This window comes from Lynx canadensis, chromosome E3 (assembly GCF_007474595.2).
Source record: "Lynx canadensis isolate LIC74 chromosome E3, mLynCan4.pri.v2, whole genome shotgun sequence".
Lineage (NCBI taxonomy): Eukaryota > Metazoa > Chordata > Mammalia > Carnivora > Felidae > Lynx > Lynx canadensis.
In genome coordinates this window covers 7,615,024-7,633,928 of record NC_044318.1, presented here as the reverse complement: position 1 = coordinate 7,633,928, position 18,905 = coordinate 7,615,024, and the positions used below count along the sequence as shown (strand labels likewise).

At 46.8% G+C, this 18,905-nt stretch overlaps 2 protein-coding genes across 8 annotated transcripts in view; one reads left to right on the top strand and one right to left on the bottom strand.

Moving 5' to 3' along the window:
• The window catches only part of PMM2 (phosphomannomutase 2), a 31,218-nt gene extending 24,142 nt beyond the window's left edge, over positions 1-7,076 (bottom strand). Inside the window, exon 1 of one of the 3 annotated variants that reach the window (XR_004343070.1) lies at positions 6,942-7,075. Coding sequence is in view for 2 of the 3 variants with exons in the window: in XM_030300530.1 (XP_030156390.1) it covers positions 6,942-7,007 (66 nt within the window). In the remaining variant the exon portion in view is untranslated. Of the gene's footprint in view, positions 1-6,941 lie in introns of all 3 variants that reach the window. The other 2 variants (XM_030300530.1, XM_030300531.1) reach the window with 2 other exon arrangements.
• A 162-nt stretch (positions 7,077-7,238) lies between these two features.
• Positions 7,239-12,691, top strand: TMEM186 (transmembrane protein 186). 5 transcript variants are annotated; one of them, XR_003965682.1, is made up of 3 exons: positions 7,239-7,275; positions 7,752-9,853; positions 10,820-10,906. XR_003965682.1 is itself a non-coding variant. In XM_030301376.1 (2 exons), exons 1-2 carry the CDS (start codon positions 7,822-7,824, stop codon positions 11,459-11,461), a joined length of 645 nt encoding a protein of 214 aa, XP_030157236.1. In that variant the 5' UTR covers positions 7,337-7,821; the 3' UTR covers positions 11,462-12,691. The 5 variants fall into 5 exon arrangements, 2 of the variants coding, with proteins under 2 accessions (XP_030157236.1, XP_032447518.1); XR_003965685.1 differs by having other exon boundaries at positions 7,259-7,275; positions 8,637-9,853; XR_003965684.1 differs by lacking the exon at positions 7,239-7,275 and having other exon boundaries at positions 7,333-7,824; positions 8,637-9,853.
• Positions 12,692-18,905: the final 6,214 nt, after the last annotated feature.

Sequence of the window (18,905 nt, the reverse complement as noted above, 5' to 3'; positions counted from 1 at the left end):
GTTTTCATAACAAATCAGTAAAGTTTTACTGGAACCGAATGAAGCTGGTCTACCTGTCGTCTATGGCTGCTTTTGCATTAGAGTTGATTAGTTCCTACAGACCACATGGCTGTCAAAGACAAAAATTCTTGCTATCTGACCCTTTAGGAACAATGAAATGCTGACTCTGGCTCTGGACCAGTAAGAACTTGTAGCAGTCCACAAGTGCAGGCTGGTCGCTGAATCTGTGTCAAAAGGAGCCTCTGAAGAACAAGGCAGTTGAGTATCACCACTAGATCCACTGAACCTGCGGGCCAGAAAGGCAAACTGATCTAAAACCACATGCATTTAACGTGGAAATGTGGAGCACACCATTGCCACCACTCAGCCCAAATCAAGAAGGTAGGGATACAATGTGAAGACAGTGAGGTCACTTCAGTGACCAGTCTGTGCAAGGAGGAGGTCAGAGTGAGCTTCATCACAAACGCAGACCTTAACTGAAACCTATCCATGCCTGTAGCAGCAAAATCAGGAAGTGGGAAGCAAGCTTCCAGGAGTCCAAGGAGGCTCTCAGGAGGCAGTCTGCAAAAATCTGGGCCTCCTTGGGGCGCCTGGGTGGCGCAGTCGGTTAAGCGTCCGACTTCAGCCAGGTCACGATCTCGCGGTCCGGGAGTTCGAGCCCCGCGTCGGGCTCTGGGCTGATGGCTCAGAGCCTGGAGCCTGTTTCCGATTCTGTGTCTCCCTCTCTCTCTGCCCCTCCCCCGTTCATGCTCTGTCTCTCTCTGTCCCAAAAATAAATAAATTAAAAAAAAAAAAAATCTGGGCCTCCTTGATCACTTCTACTGGAGAAGGGGATGGAGAGGGGAGGGGTGCTAGCGGCTACTATTTATTATTACTGAACCCAGCCTATCGCAGCCAAGATACTTTAGTGAATTTGTTCGATTTCATTCGAGCCTCACCAACACCATATGGAACTGGGAATGCCCCCATTTGAAACCACTCAGGGGAGGGTTATGGGAGGAGCCAAGATGGCGGAACAGCATGTAAGTTTTTTTGTGTCTTGCATCCATGAAACACAGCCAGATCAACACTAAACTACCCTGCACAACTCGAAAACCGATTTGAGGATTAATACAACACCCTGCACAACCTGAACCACAGAACTCAGCAGAGAGAAACTTCATTTTCAATTTTTATTAAAAATATTTTTCGTTAATTTTTTCTACTGTATTTTTTACTTCTGTGTAAATTTTTTTCAAATTCTATTTTACTTTCATCATTTCATTTTATTCCATTTCAGTGTATTCATTTTTTTCAAATTTTCAAACGATTTCCTTTTTTTTCCTTTCCCCTTTTTCTTCTAATCTATCAAGTACAATTGAACACCCAGACCAAAACACACCTAGGATCTAGCATCATTTATTTGATTTTTGTGTGTGTTGTTTTTAATTTTTTAACTTTCATTTTTTTAATTTAGTTTTTTTAACCTCATTAATTCCCTTTTTCCCTTCAAAATGATGAAACAATGGAATTCACCCCAGAAGAAAGAGCAGGAAGAAATGACAGCCAGGGAATTAACCAACACAGATACAAGCAAGATGTCTGAACCAGAATTTAAAATCACAATAATAAGAATACTACCTGGAGTCGAAAATAGTTTAGAATCACTTTCTGTGGAGATAAAAGAAGTAAAAGCTAGTCAGGATGAAATAAAAAATGTTGTAACTGAGGTAGCTGCAATCTCGAACGGATCCCAGGGCGGCAAGGATGCACGAGGCAGAAAAGCAACAGACTAAGGCAAAAGAGCAGGATTCAAGGATTAGAGAAATCAGTGACTCATTTAAAAGGGACATCAGAATCATAGGGGCCCCAGAAGATGAAGAGAGAGAAAAAGGGGTAGAAGGGTTATGTGAGCAAATCGTAGCAGAAAAGTTTCCTAACCTGGGGAAAGACACAGACATCAAAATCCAGGAAGCACAGAGAACCCCCATTAGTTTCAACAAAAACCAACCATCAACAAGGCATATCATAGTCAAATTCGCAAAATACTCAGGCAAGGAGAGAATCACGAAAGCAGCAAGGGAAAAAAAAAGTCCCTCATCTACAAGGGAAGACAGATCAGGTTTGCAGCAGACCTATGCACAGAAACTTGGCAGGCCAGAAAGGAGTGGCAGGATATATTCAATGTACTGAATCAGAAAAATATGCAGCCAAGAATTCTTTATTCAGCAAAGCTGTCATTCAAAATATAAAGAGAGATAAACAGTTTCCCAGACAAACAAAAATTAAAGGAGTTTGTGACTACTAAACGAGCCCTCCAAGAAATTTTAAGGGCGACTCTCTGAGGGGAGAAAAGACAAACAAAACAAAACAAACCCTAAAAAAATACATAAAGACCAAAAGCAACAAAGACTAGAAAAGACCAGAGAACACCACCAGAAACTGCAACTCTACAGGCAACATAATAGCAATCAATTCATATCTTTCAGTACTGACTCTAAATGTCAATGGACTCAATGCTCCAATCTAAAGACATAGGGCAACAGAATGGATAAGAAAACAAGATCCATCTATATGCTGTTTACAAGAGACGCACTGCAGACCTAAAGACACCTTCAGATTCAAAGTAAGGGGATGGAGAACCATCTATCATGCTACTGGTTGACAAAAGAAAGCCAGAGTAGCCATACTTAAATCAAACAATCTAGACTTTAAAATAAAGACTGTAACGAGAGATGAAGAAAGGCATTATATCATAATTTAAGGGGTCTACCCACCAAGAAGACCTAACAATTGTAAACACTTATGCTCCAAATGTGAGAGCACCCAAATACATAAATCAATTAGTCACAAATGTAAAGAAATTCATAGATAATAATACCATAATAGTAGGGGACTTCAACACCCCACTTACAACAATGGAAAGATCATCTAATCAGAAAATCAACAAGGAAACAATGGCTTTGAAGGACACAATGAACCAGATGGACTTAACAGATATATTCAGAACATTTCATCCTAAAGCAGCACAATATACACTCTTCTTCAGTGCACATGGAATGTTCTCCAGTATAGATCACATACTGGGACACAAATCAGCCCTCAACAATTACAAAAAGATCGAGATCATACTGTGCATATTTTCAGACCACAATGCTATAAAACTCGAAATCAACCACAAGAAAAAACTTGGAAAGGTAACAAACACTTGGAGACTGAAGAACATCCTATTAAAGAATGAATGGGCTAACCAGGAAGTCAAAGAGGAAATAAAAAAGTACATGGAAGCCAATGAAACTGATAACACCCGACCCCAAAACCTCTGGGACACAGAAAAGGCGGTCATAAGAAGAAAGTATATAGCAATCCAGGCCTCCCTAAAGAAGGAAGAAAGGTCTCAGAGAGACAACCTAACCTTACACCTTAAAGAGCTGGAAATAGAACAGCAAATAAAACCCAAAACCAGCAGAAGACAGAAAATAATAAAGATTAGAGCAGAAATTAATGCTACTGAAACCAAAAAAAACAAACAAACAAAAAAAAAAAAAACAAAAAACAACAACAACAACAAAAAAACCCAAAACAGATCAATGAAATCAGAAGCTGGTTCTTTGAAAGAATTAACAAAATTGATAAAACACTAGCCAATTTGATCAAAAAGAAAAAGGACACAAATAAAATCAAGAATGAAAGAGATCACAACCAACACAGCAGAAATAAATAAGAAAATATTATGAGCAATTATACACCAATAAAATGGGCAATCTGGAAGAAATGGACAAATTCCTAGAAACATATAAACTACCAAAGTTGAAAGAGGAAGAAACAGAAAATTTGAACAGACCCATAATCAGTAAAGAAATCGAATTAGTAATCAAAAATCTCCCCAAAAACAAGAGTCCAGGGCCAGACAGCTTTCCAGGGGACTTCCACCAAACATTTAAGGAAGAGTTAACACCTATTCTCTTGAAGCTGTTCCGAAAAATAGGAATGGAAGGAAAACTTCCAAACTCTTTCTATGAAGCCAGCATTACCTTGATTCCAAAACCAATTCCAACAATACATTAAAAAAAGTATCCATCACGATCAAGTAGGATTTATACCTGGGATGCAGGGCTGGTTCCATATCTGTAAAACAATCAATGTGATTCATCACATCAGTAAAACAAAGGATAAGAATCACATGATCCTCTCAACAGATGCAGAGAAAGCATTTGAAAAAATACAGCATTCTTTCTTGATAAAAACCCTCAAGAAAGCAGGGATAGAAGGATCATACCTCGAGATCATAAAAGCCATATATGGAAGACCCAATGCTAATATCATCCTCAATGGGGAAAAAGTGAGAGCTTTCCCCCTAAGGTCAGGAACAAGACAGGGATGTCCATTCTCGCCACTGTTATTCAACACAGTATTGGAAGTCTTCGTCTCAGCAATCAGACAACACAAAGACATAAAAGGCATCCAAATCAGCCAAACTTTCACTCTTCGCAGATGACATGATACTCTATATGGAAAATCCAAAAGATTCCACCAAAAAACTGCTAGAACTGATTCATGAATTCAGCAAAGTGGCAGGATAGAAAATCAATGCACAGAAATCGGATGCATTCCTATACACCAACAATGAAGCAACAGAAAGAGAAATCAAGGAATTGATCTCATTTATAACTGCCACCCAAAACCATAAAATACCTAGGAATAAATCTAACCAAAGAGGTGAAAAATCTATACACTGAAAACTACAGAAAGCTTATGAAAGAAATTGAAAAAGACACATAAACAAAAGGAAAAATATTCCATGCTCCTGGAGAGGAAAAATAAATATTGTTGAAATGTCAATACTACCCAAAGCAATCTACAGATTCAATGCAATCCCTATCAAAATAACACCAGTATTCTTCACAGAGCTAGAACAAATAATCCTAAAATTTGTATGGAACCAGAAAAGACCCCGAATAGCCAAAGCAATCTTGAAAAAGAAAATCAAACCAGGAGGCATCACAATCCTGAACTTCAGGCTGTATTACAAAGCTGTCATCATCAAGACAGTATGGTACTGGCACAAGAACAAACACTCAGATCAATGAAATAGAATAGAGAACCCAGAAATGGACCCAAAAACGTATGGCCAACTCATCTTTGACAAAGCAGGAAAGGATATCTAATGGAATAAAGACAGTCTCTTCAGTAAATGATGCTGGGAAAACTGGACAGCGACATGCAGAAGAATGAACCTGGACCACTTTCTTATACCAGACACAAAAATAAACTCAAACTGGATGAAAGACCTAAATGTAAGACAGGAAGCCATCAAACTCCTCAAGGAGAAAGCAGGCAAAAACCTCTTTGACCTTGGCCGCAGCAACTTCTTACTCAACACATCTCCGGAGGCAAGGGAAACAAAAGCAAAAATGAACTACTGGGACCTCATCAAAATAAAAAGCTTCTGCACAGCAAAGGAAACAATCAGCAAAACTAAAAGGCAACCGACGGAATGGGAGAAGATATTTGCAAATGACAAATCAGATAAAGGGTTAGTATCCAAAATCTATAAAGAAGTTATCAAGGTCAACACCCAAAAAACAAAGAATCCAGTGAAGAAATGGGCAAAAGACATGAATAGACACTTCTCCAAAGAAGACAGCTAGATGGCCAACCAACACATGAAAAAATGCTGAACGTCACTCATCATCGGGGAAATGCAAATCAAAACCACAATGAGATACCATCCTACACCTGTCAGAATGGCTAACATTAACAACTCAGTCAACAACAGATGTTGGCGAGGATGCGGAGAAAGAGGATCTCTTTTTCATTGCTGGTGGGAATGCAAGCTGTTGCCACCACAAACAGTATGGAGGCTCTTCAAAAAATTAAAAATAGAATTATCTTACGACCCAGCCATTGCACTACTAAGTATTTATCCAAGAAATAAAGGGATGTTGTTTCGAAGGGGCACATGCACCCCAATGTTTACAGCAGCACTATCAACAATAGCCAAAGTATGGAAAGAGCCCAAATGTCCATCGATGGATGAATGGATAAAGAAGATGTGGTATATATATATACAATGGAGTATTACTCGTCAATCAAAAAGAATGAAATCTTGTCATTTGCCACTACGTGGATGGAACTTGAGGGTATTATGCTAAGCGGAAAAGCGAAATTAAACAGTCAGATAAAGACAAATATCATATGACTTCATTCATATGAGGAGTTAAGACACAGAAGGGATAAACACAAGGGAAGGGGAGGGAAGCAGGGAGGGATGTGGGATTTCGGGAACATGGAGGGGGACAAAACATAAAAGACTCTTCAATATGGAGAACAAACAGAGGGTTGCTGGAGGGGTTGTGGCAGGGAGATGGGCTAAATAGGTAAGGGCATTAAGGAATCTACTCCTGAAATCATTGTTGCACTATATGCTAACTTGGATGTAAATTAAAAATTACCAAATAAAAAACAAAAACAAACAAACAAAAAAAACCACTCAGGGGTTCAGTGATTTGCTCTAAGTCAGACAGCTGTCAACAGAGTGAAGTTGAGACTCTATTAGGTCTGTTTGACCTGGAAACCTATGTTTTTCCTATTAGGTTGCAAGATGCAGCTCATAGGTGACAGGACTGAGGAGGGAACATAACTGGTAAGAGGGCTGAGCTGGGGTTCAAATTCAGGGCATGCGGTGAGAGTCCAAAACTGCGTTTTCCAACCCCATACACGTTGTTTCCTTTCAAGGGTTTTCAGCCCGTCTCATCTCTCCGAGCATCCTGAGGTCTTGGGGATGTGTTTCGAGTTTCCGTTTCACCCCTGGAAGGCACCCAGAACGGAGTTCAGCCTTGCCGAGGAGGTAGGCGGCCCTCGGCCGCCCCTCGACCCCCACCCTGGGCGGCCGTCGGCCCCAAATGTGAACAGCAGGCGGCTCTGCACCCGCTGCCGCCAGCCGGCCGGGTGCCGCCTACCTGTCGCGGGGCGGTCAGGGTCCCGTCCACGTCGAAAAGGCATAGCGCTGGGCCACACGCCGCCATGTCCCCCGTTTCCAGCCGCACTTGATGAGACTCGTTGGCAACCAGGAACTCGGCCCGGAACTTCCGGGCTCGGCCCCCGTGCCACAGGGCACGCTGGGAGAAGGAGGATCCATTCCCACGTGTCTGGGACTAGAGTCAGTTGGTCTTTAGGAACCACAAATCCCAGAATGCAATGCGTCGACACGCCGACCTCCTACGGCCGAGCAGGCCCTCTTAGAGGTTCCGGGGGCGGGGGGAATCACTTCCGGCGGCAGGTATCCGCGCGATGGTAAGAAGGCGGGTGAGGGGAAGTACGGGGGGGGGTGGTGAAGCGCCTTGGGGGTCGTGGTCAAGGTTAGGCAGGCAGGCGGATTTCTGGGGTTCTGATTTGGAGGATCCGCGGGAGGGAGCTCCGGCGTGGGTTAAGGCTTGCTGTGCCGCGCCTTTCTACGCCCGGGCCACGTGGGCCGACAGGGCACTCTCTGATCATCACAAACCTGGGGTCCATTGAATGCATTTGAGAGCTTTGAAACCATGATCTCATGTGGTATGTTGTGAACCCCCATTGTGAAAGGGGAAGAAACCGAGGCCCAGAGAAGTGAAGTAACTTACACAAGGAGCTACAGCTAGTGACTGGCCCCCAAGTCCAAAGCATCTGTCGCTGCCCTACTCAGGGTGTAGAACGGTGCACCTAATAAAAACCTTGTGCTGTGGGTTGGCGCCTCCCATCCCCGCCTGCTTTGGTCTTCCCCCTCCCCCAAACAGGGCTAAGAAATCAGCGGTTCCCTTCAGCACCGAAGATGGTGCTTTAACCTGACAGAATGGGGAAGTTATTATGGTAAGTATCGCAGAGATTTGTTACCCATTTGGACATTTGTTGTTTGGCTTCCTGCTGGGGAAAACGTTCATATAGCCTTACGTCTTCAGTGCCCAGCCCAGAGTTGGTCGTCCCTAGATACGTGTTGAATGAATGAAGGCTGTGTCGCCTTTCTTGTACCTCTTTGAACTCCCTGAAGGATATAGGACCAGTTTGGGGGTCAGACTCTGCCACACTCACTGGGTGTGTGTCTTTGGGTATGTTTCTAGCCTTCTCTGGGTTTAGTTTTCTCCGTGGTAAAGTACAGTTGACCCTTGAACAATGCGGGTTTGAACTGTGTGGGCCCACTTCTTCGCAGATTTAAAAAAATACATATGTTGTGAAGTTTTTTTTGGAGATTTGCTCCAATTTGAGAAAACCAGCAGATGAACTGCATAGCCTAGGAATACTGGGAAAAAAAAAAGATGTATCATGAATGCATAAAATATATGTAGATGCTAGTTTATCATTTACTTCCATGAAGTATACACAAGTTTGTTACAAAAAGGTTTATCAAAATGTACAGACTGTACATGGCATCATTCATAGTTGAGAGAAATGGAAACAAAGATGCAGTGTTAAATAACTGCATAAAATTAACTGCAGTACATACTCTACGACTGTAAGAATATCACAGCCACCTCCTCTTGCTGTGGTGATCTCAAGTGTTGTGATTTCCAAGCTTAAAACCGTGTGTTGCTAATCCTCTCCGCGAGATCAGTTCGTCACTCGTAAATTTCAAATGGCTGTAAAAAGTGATCCCGTGGTTCTTGCATATTTTTCATCATGTTTAGCGCAATACTGTAAACCTTGAATAACACCATGGGACCCATACGAAACGCCACTGGTGATTCTGGAAGCGCTCCCAAGAGGCAGAGAAAGGTCATGACATTACAAGAAAAAGTCGAATTGCTTGACATGTACCGTAGATTAAGGTCTGCGGCTGCAGTGGCCCGTCATTTCAAGATGAATGAATCCAGCGTAAGGACCATTGTAAAAAAGGAAAAGGAAATCCGTGAGGCTGTGGCGGCAGCTACGCCAGCAGGCGCGAGAACGTTGCACTTTCTGCGAGACAGCTTTTTATCTCGTATTGAAAATGCAGCTTTTACGTGGGTGCAGGATTGCTATAAGAAAGGCATACCTATAGACTCGAACACGATTCGAGAAAAAGCAAAGTCATTGTATGACCACTTACAGCAAAAGGAAGGTGAAGGATCCAAGGCTGGAGAATTTAGTGCCAGCAAAGGATGGTTTGATAATTTCAGAAAGCGGTTTGGCTTAAAAAATGTCAAGATAGCAGGGGAAGCAGCTTCCCCCGCCCAAGAGGCAGTAGATGAGTTGCCACCTCAGGCGCCCAGAGTCACCACACCAGAGGAGTTAACAGAGGGTGAGTCGGCGGAGGCGAGAGCTTCCGGACCGGTGCCGGATGAAGATGCGCGAGAAGCGGCGCCAGAAAACAAGTTGACGTTAGACAACCTGGCAGAAGGGTTTCGATTATTCAAGACGGCTTTTGACTTCTTTCACAACATGGACCCTTCTGTGATACGGGCACTGAGACTAAAGCAAGTGGTGGAAGAAGGGCTGGTACCTTATAGAAACATTTTTAGAGAGATGAAAAGGCAGAGAAGTCAAACGGAAATTACAAGGTGTGTCCGTGAAGTTACACCGGGTGTGCCTGCCCCTCTTGCCTCCTCTTCTACCTCCTCTAGCTCTGCCTCCGCCTCCCCCGAGACGGCCAGACCAGCCTGTCCTCTGCCTCGCCCGCAGCCTGCTCAGCGTAAAGATGACGAGGACGAAGACCCCTTCCACGTAATAAATACTAAGTAGTCGTCATGCCGTACGGTTAAACTGACCTGTTGTGTGTGTGTGCGCGCGAGTGTCTCCGTGTGAAAATCTGGTAACTGTACGGCAGGAACTGTGTAGGACTGCATCATCGCCTGGGTATTCATTGGGCAGGACGTCATATGCAAGATTCGCCCGCAAGTGGATGGCCTGTCCTTAGAGGCATAAGGTGGGTGATAATTCAATATAAAATTAATGATGTGTCTTATTGTTTTGTCACGTTGCTCTCAAAGAGTTACGTTGGGGTCCAGTATGCCCCCCTCTCCTAACTGGAGAGACGGCATATCAGCCTATCGTCAGAGCTAAGTGGTTTTTTAAAAAACAGTGTTTCCGGTAGTGTGTATTGTGAATCCAACTGGAACACGGTAGGCCACGAAAACTTTGTAACCATTCATTCCTTAGTGTATAGGCGAGGCCCCTGTGAAACAGCCGTGTGGTCACACAGGGTTACACTAGGCTACCATCAAAGGATCCTACTAGTGCGTCTTTGTTATCAATCCTTGAATCATCCTACTTATAAATAAATAGGCATCCCCCTTATTATCTTTCTATTTCTGTGTCTAGTGTTGGCAGGTAACAAAACACCTGTTGATGTTTCGTATCGTAAGGCAGTATCGATTTATGTACTGACAGACGATTCATCTTGTGAACAACGTAAACTGAATGGTCCGGATGATACAGTACAGCTCCGTAAATGTGTTTTCTCTTACGGTTTTCGTAATCTCGTTCTTTTTTCTAGCTGACTTTGCTGTAAGGATACGGTGTATGATAATATGTAATACACAAAATATGTGATAATCGACTTATCGGTTTAGGTCCTGGTCAGCCGTAGGCTATTAGTAGTTAGGTTTTTGAGGAGTCAAAAGCTACATGTGGATTTTTGACTGCATGGGGGTGGCCGTCCCTCACGCCTCCGTTGTTCAAGGGTCAACCGCAGGGGGCGCCTGTCTTGCACCGCTTGTATGAAGATCACGTGAGTTAAAGCATCTGGCTTTCTCTGTCCCTCCGTCTCTGGCAGTAACGGCAGCCTCGCAGGGTTGGCGGGAGCTTGTGGGTGAGATGCTCCGCAAACGTTCGTCGCGTGATCAGCATGGCTGAGTTCCCTGAGAGCAGTGGTCTCCTTTCTCCCTTCCAGGCTGCCCTCCTCCGCGCTGTGCTTCGGCGGCCCGGCCCGGCCCCGTGGAGAAGGCCTGTCTGCGGGCCGTGGTGCCGCACAGCCACCGGCCGGGATCCGGGGAGGTGGGTGGGGAGCGGGTGCCCCGCCCCGAAGGAGAAAGCGGCAGGTGCGGAGACAGAGAACTTCCAGATGGTCTACCGGTTTGACGCCATCAGAGCCTTCGGGTACTTGTCTCGGCTGAAGGTGGCACAGACGGCCCTCACGGTGCTGGCCCTCCCGCCTGGCTGCTACTGGTACTCGCAGGGCTTCGTGACGCTCGGCTCCCTGTGTGTCGCGGGCGGGGTGGCTGGCTTTGCCCTGGCCATGCTCTGCTGGATGAGCTATTTCTTCCGGAGGCTGGTGGGCATCCTGTATGTGAACGAGGCGGGCACTGTGCTGCGGGTGGCGCACCTGACCTTCTGGGGCCGGCGGCAGGACACGGACTGCCCCGTGGCCGACGTGATCCCCATGACGGAAACCAAGGACCGGGCCCAGGAGCTGTTTGTGCGTATCCAGCAGTACAGTGGGAGGGAGACCTTCTACCTCACCCTTCGCTACGGACGCATCGTGGACAGAGAGCGTTTCGCGCAGGTGTTTGGGACGCTGGACTCCCTCAAGTGAATTGGGAGCTGGGTCTCCAGCAGGAAGGCCGAGGATGAAACAGGGGATCGGGCACCTGAAGACTTCGGCAGGGCCTCTGGGCACCCGTCTTTTGGGATGCACAGAGTCCTAAGACAGAAGCTAGTGATCGCGTTTCGGAAAGAGGCCCTTAGTACCAATTCATACTGCATTTGTGTGACATTTAGTCAGATAACGGCCAGAAGTTCACAGCTGGTTCTCGGAGGAAACTGTGTCCGGTTCACTCAGGCAGGGCAGTGCTGCGAAATCGGAAGTCAGGGAGGTGAGGCAGAGCAAGCTCAGGACGAGGCTTGAGCAGACACGGGTGCTGTCAGTTCTCGACTGCCTGTCCTGGAGTCACCGTGTCTCTCAACCCTGGTTTCCCCATCTGAGAAAGGGAAAAATCCTGTCTCCTGGCATGGGTGTGAAAATAAACAGTAAATGTCAAGGTCAGTACAAAGGTGATAGTGTGCTGAAAAGCTTCCAGGCAGTCAGTAGGGCTTACCCGAGGCCTGTGCTGCCCCCGTCGGGGCCTCAACAGCAGGAAAGGACGGGAAGAAGCCCAGGTAGAGTTGGGTTGCGTGACCGCGGCGGAGGGTGCTGGCCAGGCGAGCGCAGCATCCCCTTTGCCAAGGTTGTGGCCTGGGGCCCTCCTGTCTGAAGGCTCTGGTGGATAAAACCAGGCGAGCTGTGTTCTGGTGCGTTCTTTTATAAGCTAAAGCTAGTTGTGTGCACGATTAGTGGTTAGTAAAAGATGTTTGTTTCACAGTCTGTAGCAAAATAAAGAGGAAGGAAGAGGTGATCGTCAACAGTTCCACCACTCAGAAGTCAGTGACTAGATGCTTTATTGTGGGGACTTCCAGTCTTTTATTGTGTTAAAACACACATCGTGTAAATGTATTCCTTCAGCCATTTTTGAATGTACACTTCAGTGGTATTAAGGACGCCTACGGCGTTGTGCAGCCATCACATCTGCTCGTTTCCAGAACGTTTTCATCATCCCAAGGAGAAACTCTGTACCCATTAAACGGTCACTCCCCATCTCCCCCTCCCTCCAGCCTCGTAACCAGTCATCTGCTTTCTGTTTCCGTGGATTTGCTTTTTCTGGACATTCCACGTAAACGGAATCGCCCACTGTGGTTTTGTGTCTGGCTTCTTTCACCTGGCGTGATGGTTCCAACGTGCATCCATGCTGTAGCCTGTGTGAGAGCCTCATTGCTTTTCGTGGCTGGATAACCACAGTGTAGACCGCAGTTTGCTTATCTGTCTGTCGATGGACATTTTGATAGTTTCCACCTTTTGGCTGTTGGGAGCAGTGCTGCCGTCAGAGTTGGCGCACGAGTCCCTGCTGTCGCTTCTTTTGGGGCTCCTGGATGCCGACCGGCAGACAGGCGGAAATATCGGATCTTACGGTGACTGTGCAAGTTTTTGAGGAACCGCTGAACTTTCCCACAGCCGCCATGTCCTTTTTCACCCGTCTCAGCCGTCCACGAGGGTTCTGGCTCCTCCACATCCTCCTGATGGGCAGGAGGTGGTATCTTACCGTGCTTTCAGGCTTTTTACAAACATAGATGTTATCCTGTACCTGGAATTGGTTTTTTTTTTTTTTGCTTCATGTAACATAGCTATCTTACTTGTAAACACATTAAAAATATTCTGTCACAAGAAAAAAAAATACCTCATTACTATGTGAGATGCCTGATGTTAACTGACCTTGTCATAATCGTTTTGCGATATATACGTGCATAAATCATTACGTTGTACACACTAACCTGATACGATGTTATACGTCAATTCTATCTCAGTAAAACTGGGGAAAGTTAATTATTTTTGAAGGAGAGAGAGACCGAGTGTGAGTGGCTAACGGGAGAGAGAGCGGGAGACAAAGAATCCGAAGCAGGCTATGGGCTCTGAGCTGTCAGCACAGAGCCTGACACGGGGCTCGAACTCACAGACCGCGAGATCATGACCTGAGCCAAAGTCAGGTGCTTAACTGACTGAGCCACCCAGGAGCCCCAAATCTCCTTAAAAAAAATTTTTTTTGTCTATTTATTTTTTTTTAATATTTTTAAATCTTTGAGAGAGAGAGAGAGAGAACGAGAGCAAGAGAGTGCACAAGCGACCAGGGGAAGGGCAGAAAGAGGTGGACAGAGGATCTGAAGTGAGCTCCGTGCCTACAGCAGAGAGCCCGATGTGGGGCTTGAACTCACAAGCTATGAGATCATGACCTGAGCTGACGTCAGATGCTTAACCGGTTGAACCACCTAGGTGTCCTTTATTTTTTTGAAGTCGACTCCACGCCCATCGTGGGGCTCGAACTCCCCAAGATCAAGAGTCGCACACTCTACTGACTGAGCCAGCCAGGCGCTCCTCATTCAAATCATACTCTTTATGCAAAAACAAATTCGGAAATTGCAAAATATTCCACCTAGTGGATGTGGTTGGTCCTTCACTTTTTATTTTCTTTTTAAAATTTATTTACTTAGTGTGAGCAAGGGAGGAGCAGAGAGAGGGGGAAAGAGAGAATCCCAAGCAGGCTCTGCACTGTCACTGCAGAGCCCATCGTGGGGCTCGATTTCATGAACCATGAGATCATGACCTGGAGCCAAAATCAAAAGCCTGATGCTCAACCAGCTGAGCCACCCAGGTGCCCTGAAAACAGCACCATTTAATTTGTGTTCAGTTTTAGTTAAAGATGCAAATGAAAGGTGGTAGGATCATGGATTTGAATTCTTTATTAAATTCCAGCTGGTGTGAATTCACTCCTGTGGTTGCAGACCAAAGTCTGGGGAGTGTGTGGTTGTGTCCCTCAGATGTTTGGGGACACTGGGCACCCGCTGCCTGGGCATATCTGTGGTTTTCCCAGACACAACGGCTCTGCACACAGGAGAACCCCCACTGAGCAGTGACCCAGAGCCTGGGTGTGGGCCTGGGCGTCCCCGGGGCCTCTTTCTTCAAGGTAAATGGCATGTGGTTCCATTGACTTGTTTTATGCGACTTTATTTAAACAACTTTTTTTTAATGTTTACTTATTTTTGACAGAGAGAGACAGAGCATGAGCGGGGGAGGGGCAGAGAGGGAGACACCGAATCCAAAGCAGGCTCCAGGCTCCGAGCTGGCAGCACAGAGCCCGACGCGGGGCTCGAACTCACAGACCGTGAGATCATGACCTGAGGCGAAGTCGGATGTTTAACCGACTGAGCCACCCAGACGCCCCCATGCTGATTCTATTTTAAAACTACGACCAGAAGCTGACCGCCTCTCACCCTGTCCACCTCCTGCCATTCTGATTCACACTGCCCTCGTATGTTCTCTGGGTTGTTGCAGCCTGCTGCTTCTATTATCCTTACCCATCTGGAGCCTGTTCTCACAGCAGCCAGTGATAATCAATAAATAAACAAACAAACAAAGCACGGCATTGCGGTAAAAACTGAAGTGCTCACCGTGGCCTACAAGGTCTAACGTGGTCTGGGTCCACCGCTATCCCCAGCTCTGTCTTCAACCACTGCCAGTCACATCCAGTTTTCTGTTCCTTCAGTGATCAAGGATGCTCCAGCCTCAGGGTCTTTGCATTGGCAGTTCCCTCCGTCTGGAAACCTTTCTCCCCAATGTCTGTATAGAGCACTCTCACGCATGTGTGCTCTCTCCCCCTCTCTCCCTCCCCTCCCCTCCCCTCCCTTCCCCTCTTTCTCTGTATAACAGGTGTTCTTTATGCTCAAGAAGTTGTTAGTGAAGATTCACTTGTATAGAGAAGAGTCAGTTACATAGCAATTACATGTAGCTCTTGGTTTCCTTCCATACTGTTCCCTCACCCGCTTACCAGCTCCTTCAAAGACTGTGAACCCCTTTCCCCAAAGACAGTCTTTGCCTATGAAATGTCTCAGGCGGTATTAATGATTTGACTTTGACCTCATTAAAGATAAGAATTAACTCAAAGAGTCCCTGGTGTTGGTCTAGTTCTAAGCTATTAACCTGAGTGAACATCACCCCTGGAGATTTTAGTTATGTCAGGGGTGGGTCCCCAGAATCTGTATTTTGACAGAAAATTCTGACAGCCAATTCTGAAATGCAGCCAGGCTGGAATTTTAGTCTATTTCAGTCTATTTCTGAAATAGACTCTGGTAGACAGAAAACACCAGAGTAACTCATGCCTCTGTGGACTCTGTGTTCCCTGGCCAATTTTTTCCCCCCTTAAAGAATACATTCTCAGCTCTGGTTCTGTGTGCAGAATCACCTGGGGAGCTTTTTAAAAATATTGCTGCCCAGGCCCACGACCAGCCGTTGCCATGGTCAGGGCGATTCTTACCTGTAGCCTGGGTTGCCAGTCACTGCTCTGTAGTGTCACCACCCTGGGAGGTGAAAACCCCGTCCTCACCAGCCCACCAGCCGTGGCATGAGAGAGCCTCCATTTCGATGTGTGTCTGCTCACACAGTACCAGCAGAGGGCACACACAGCAAAGGCATCATGCATGCGTTCATTTCCGAGCCGGAATCGCGATCTCCACCTGACCGCGGCGAGACTTCAGCAGCACCACGAGGGCGGTCCCTGGGAGCCGCCCAGGCTCTCCGGATCGACACCAGCAAAACTAGCAAAACCTGTGCTGAGTCCCTAAGGACGGATTCCGGTAGATGCTGGGGGGTTTGAATCTTTATGCTTCCCAGGTAACTCCAAGGCACCCTGACTTTTGAGAATCCCTGCGTGGGATTTACCCTTTCCAAAAGCCGTGCAGCAGATGAGAAAGCAGTGTCTCGGAAAATGCAAGTGGTCTTTAGATTCAGGTGATGGATATGTGGGTGATTCCCCCACTTTGACAACAAATCCAAAATAATAATCTAATAGAAATACCCAAGGAGACATACGAAGATGTTCACTGAGTGTTCCTAATAGCAAAACAAACAGCAATGACAAAACTGGAAATAAACGTTTTTAAAAGAAATTTTTAAGGTTTATTTGTTTTTGAGAGAGAGACAGAATGTGAGCAGGGGAGGAGCAGAGAGAGAGGGAGACACAGAATCCAAAGCAGGCTCCAGGCTCTGAGCTGTCAGCACAGAGCCTGACGTGGGGCTCATACCTATGAACCGTGAGATCATGACCTGAGCCAAAGTCGGAAGCTTAACCGACTGAGCCACCCAGGTGCCCCTAAACAGTTTTCATTAGTAGGCGACACGGTTAAATAAATGTCGGTAGTGCCTTACTATGGAATATTGTATGGCCCTTAAAAAGAATGAGCTTGAACAGTATCTGCTGATGTGGAAAGGTAACCATGGCAACCACGATCAGTAGAAAAAGCAAGTCACAGAACCAATAGAGTTTTGTGTGGTCTTGTGTTTGTAAAAACCCCCATACCACTGCAAGTTCACAGTGGTTACCTCTGGGGAGAGGGTGGAGGGTGGGGGGGGGTGGGTGGAATGGAGGGAAGACACCCATCTTCAACGTTATAACCTTCCAATACTGTTTTTAAGTATTCACGATGAACATCTTGTCTGTCTTAACAAGTGAAAGATGCTGTAAAAAGCTCGAGATCTCTCAAGTCAGCTTTTTAGGTGAATCCACCGTGAATTCCCATGCTGGCCTTGGAAGCTGGGCTGACATTAGGAATCATTCCGTTGTGGAGAGCATCGGTGACATGGCTATGCCTGTCCCTTCTAGAGTGGTTTTCCTGCCTGTCTGCTGAGACCTGCCTGCACGCCCTGGGCTGTGTAGAATTTAACTGCAGGGAATGGTGTGGTCTGTGCTATGTCCATTTTCGTACAGTACTTGCTGTGGACTGAACATGTATATCCACCCCCACCCCTGAAAACTCCTGTGTTGAAACCGTAACCCCCAATGTGATGGTGTTTGGGGTGGAGCCTTTGGGAGGTGATTAGGGTCCCCTTCGTGTGATCAGGGCCCGTACGAATAAAGAGGCTGTGTGTGTGTGTGTGTGTGCGCGCGCGCGTGCCCCAAGGAAGGCCATATGAGGACATAACAAGGGGCCTCACCAACCAATCATGGCCTTGCAGCCTCCAGAACTGTGAGAAATCTGTGTTTAATGTTTAAGCTGCCCAGTCTATGGTTGTTGGGGAGGTCATCAAGAAGGCATGACTGCCAGTTGACCCTCAGGCTGGCCCTGGGCAATCGGAGGCTCCCCACCCCCTCCCCTTTCCTTGGAATGTAGGTTCTACTTGGCTTCTCTGTTTCCGGAAGCTGTCCAAGGACACAGCCTTCAAACAGTGATGTGGGGTTGAGGCCATCTGCACGGTAGACATGCCTGAACCCAGTTAAGGCCTCCACATAAACTCAGATTCTGGCAGGTGGGTGTGGAGGCCTTATCTTGCAGCCGCCCAAGACAAGCCTTGTAAGTTAAGTCCCCTCGTGAGTTAAGTCCTCTTGCAGGTATTAGTCCTGCCACCTGCCCACTGGAGCGGCCTCCTCTCTCTCCAGCCTCTCTCTGCCTTCCGTGTATGGGAGCCAGTCTCAGTTTGCACCCAGGGAGCTCGCGAGTGGGTTGTGGGCCAGCAGTGGTATTCGTATCCCGTCATAGCCCCCTGGGCAGACTGAGACGTGGTCCCCCAGACCGCGGGGAGGTCAGCTCTAGCTGGGGACGTCTGTGGTCTGCACCGCTGGGAGCTGGTGTCCTACCTGCACTGGTGATCCAAGATGAGACTTCCATGTTACAGGGCCGGGTATCTACCATTCAGTGACCATGTTTTTTTTTTTTTTTTTTTTTTTTTTTTTTTGGGGACAGAGAGAGACAGAGCATGAACGGGGGAGGGGCAGAGAGAGAGGGAGACACAGAATCGGAAACAGGCTCCAGGCTCCGAGCCATCAGCCCAGAGCCCGACGCGGGGCTCGAACTCACGGACCGCGAGATCGTGACCTGGCCGAAGTCGGACGCTTAACCGACTGCGCCACCCAGGCGCCCCTCAGTGACCATGTTGAATGCACTCCCCAGAGCCGATGTGGGGGACTTAGCCGCTTGTGGGGGTGGGGGCAGCCGGGGGAAAATTGCCCAGATGGCCAGGGCTGGGGGCTTTCATTTCACTGCTGCTCTGTGACCTCAGGACTTGTGAGTCCCCAAATGGAAAGTGACAGGGTCCCTTTGAGCCCCAGGCAGAGTCCAACTTTTATGGCTTTGTTTTGTTCCTGTGGCATTCAACTATAAAATCCTGTCCGATTAATCAGGCAGGGCCATGTTTTACCAACTCTGGAGACAAAACATCCATTTTACTGATTAACAGTTGAGATACACTCCGAGACTCCGTGGGGCTTGTATCTGCATTGGGAAGTAGGTTTACTGCTGTGAGCGGGAACTGTAAGGTTGACAGAAATGTATCATTGCGTGGAATCATGGGAGGCACTATGCCCTGCCACGTTGTAGCTGTGGCCAGAGAAGTTCTCCGTGTGCCTTGGGTTCTTCATCTGGGAAGCAGTGGCAATAAAAGTACCCACCTAAGGGGGTTGGGA

Bases quoted from the DNA above. Each gene is read 5' to 3' on its own strand.
- TMEM186 (XM_032591627.1), top strand. From the start codon at position 10,775: ATGGCTGAGTTCCCTGAGAGCAGTGGTCTCCTTTCTCCCTTCCAGGCT.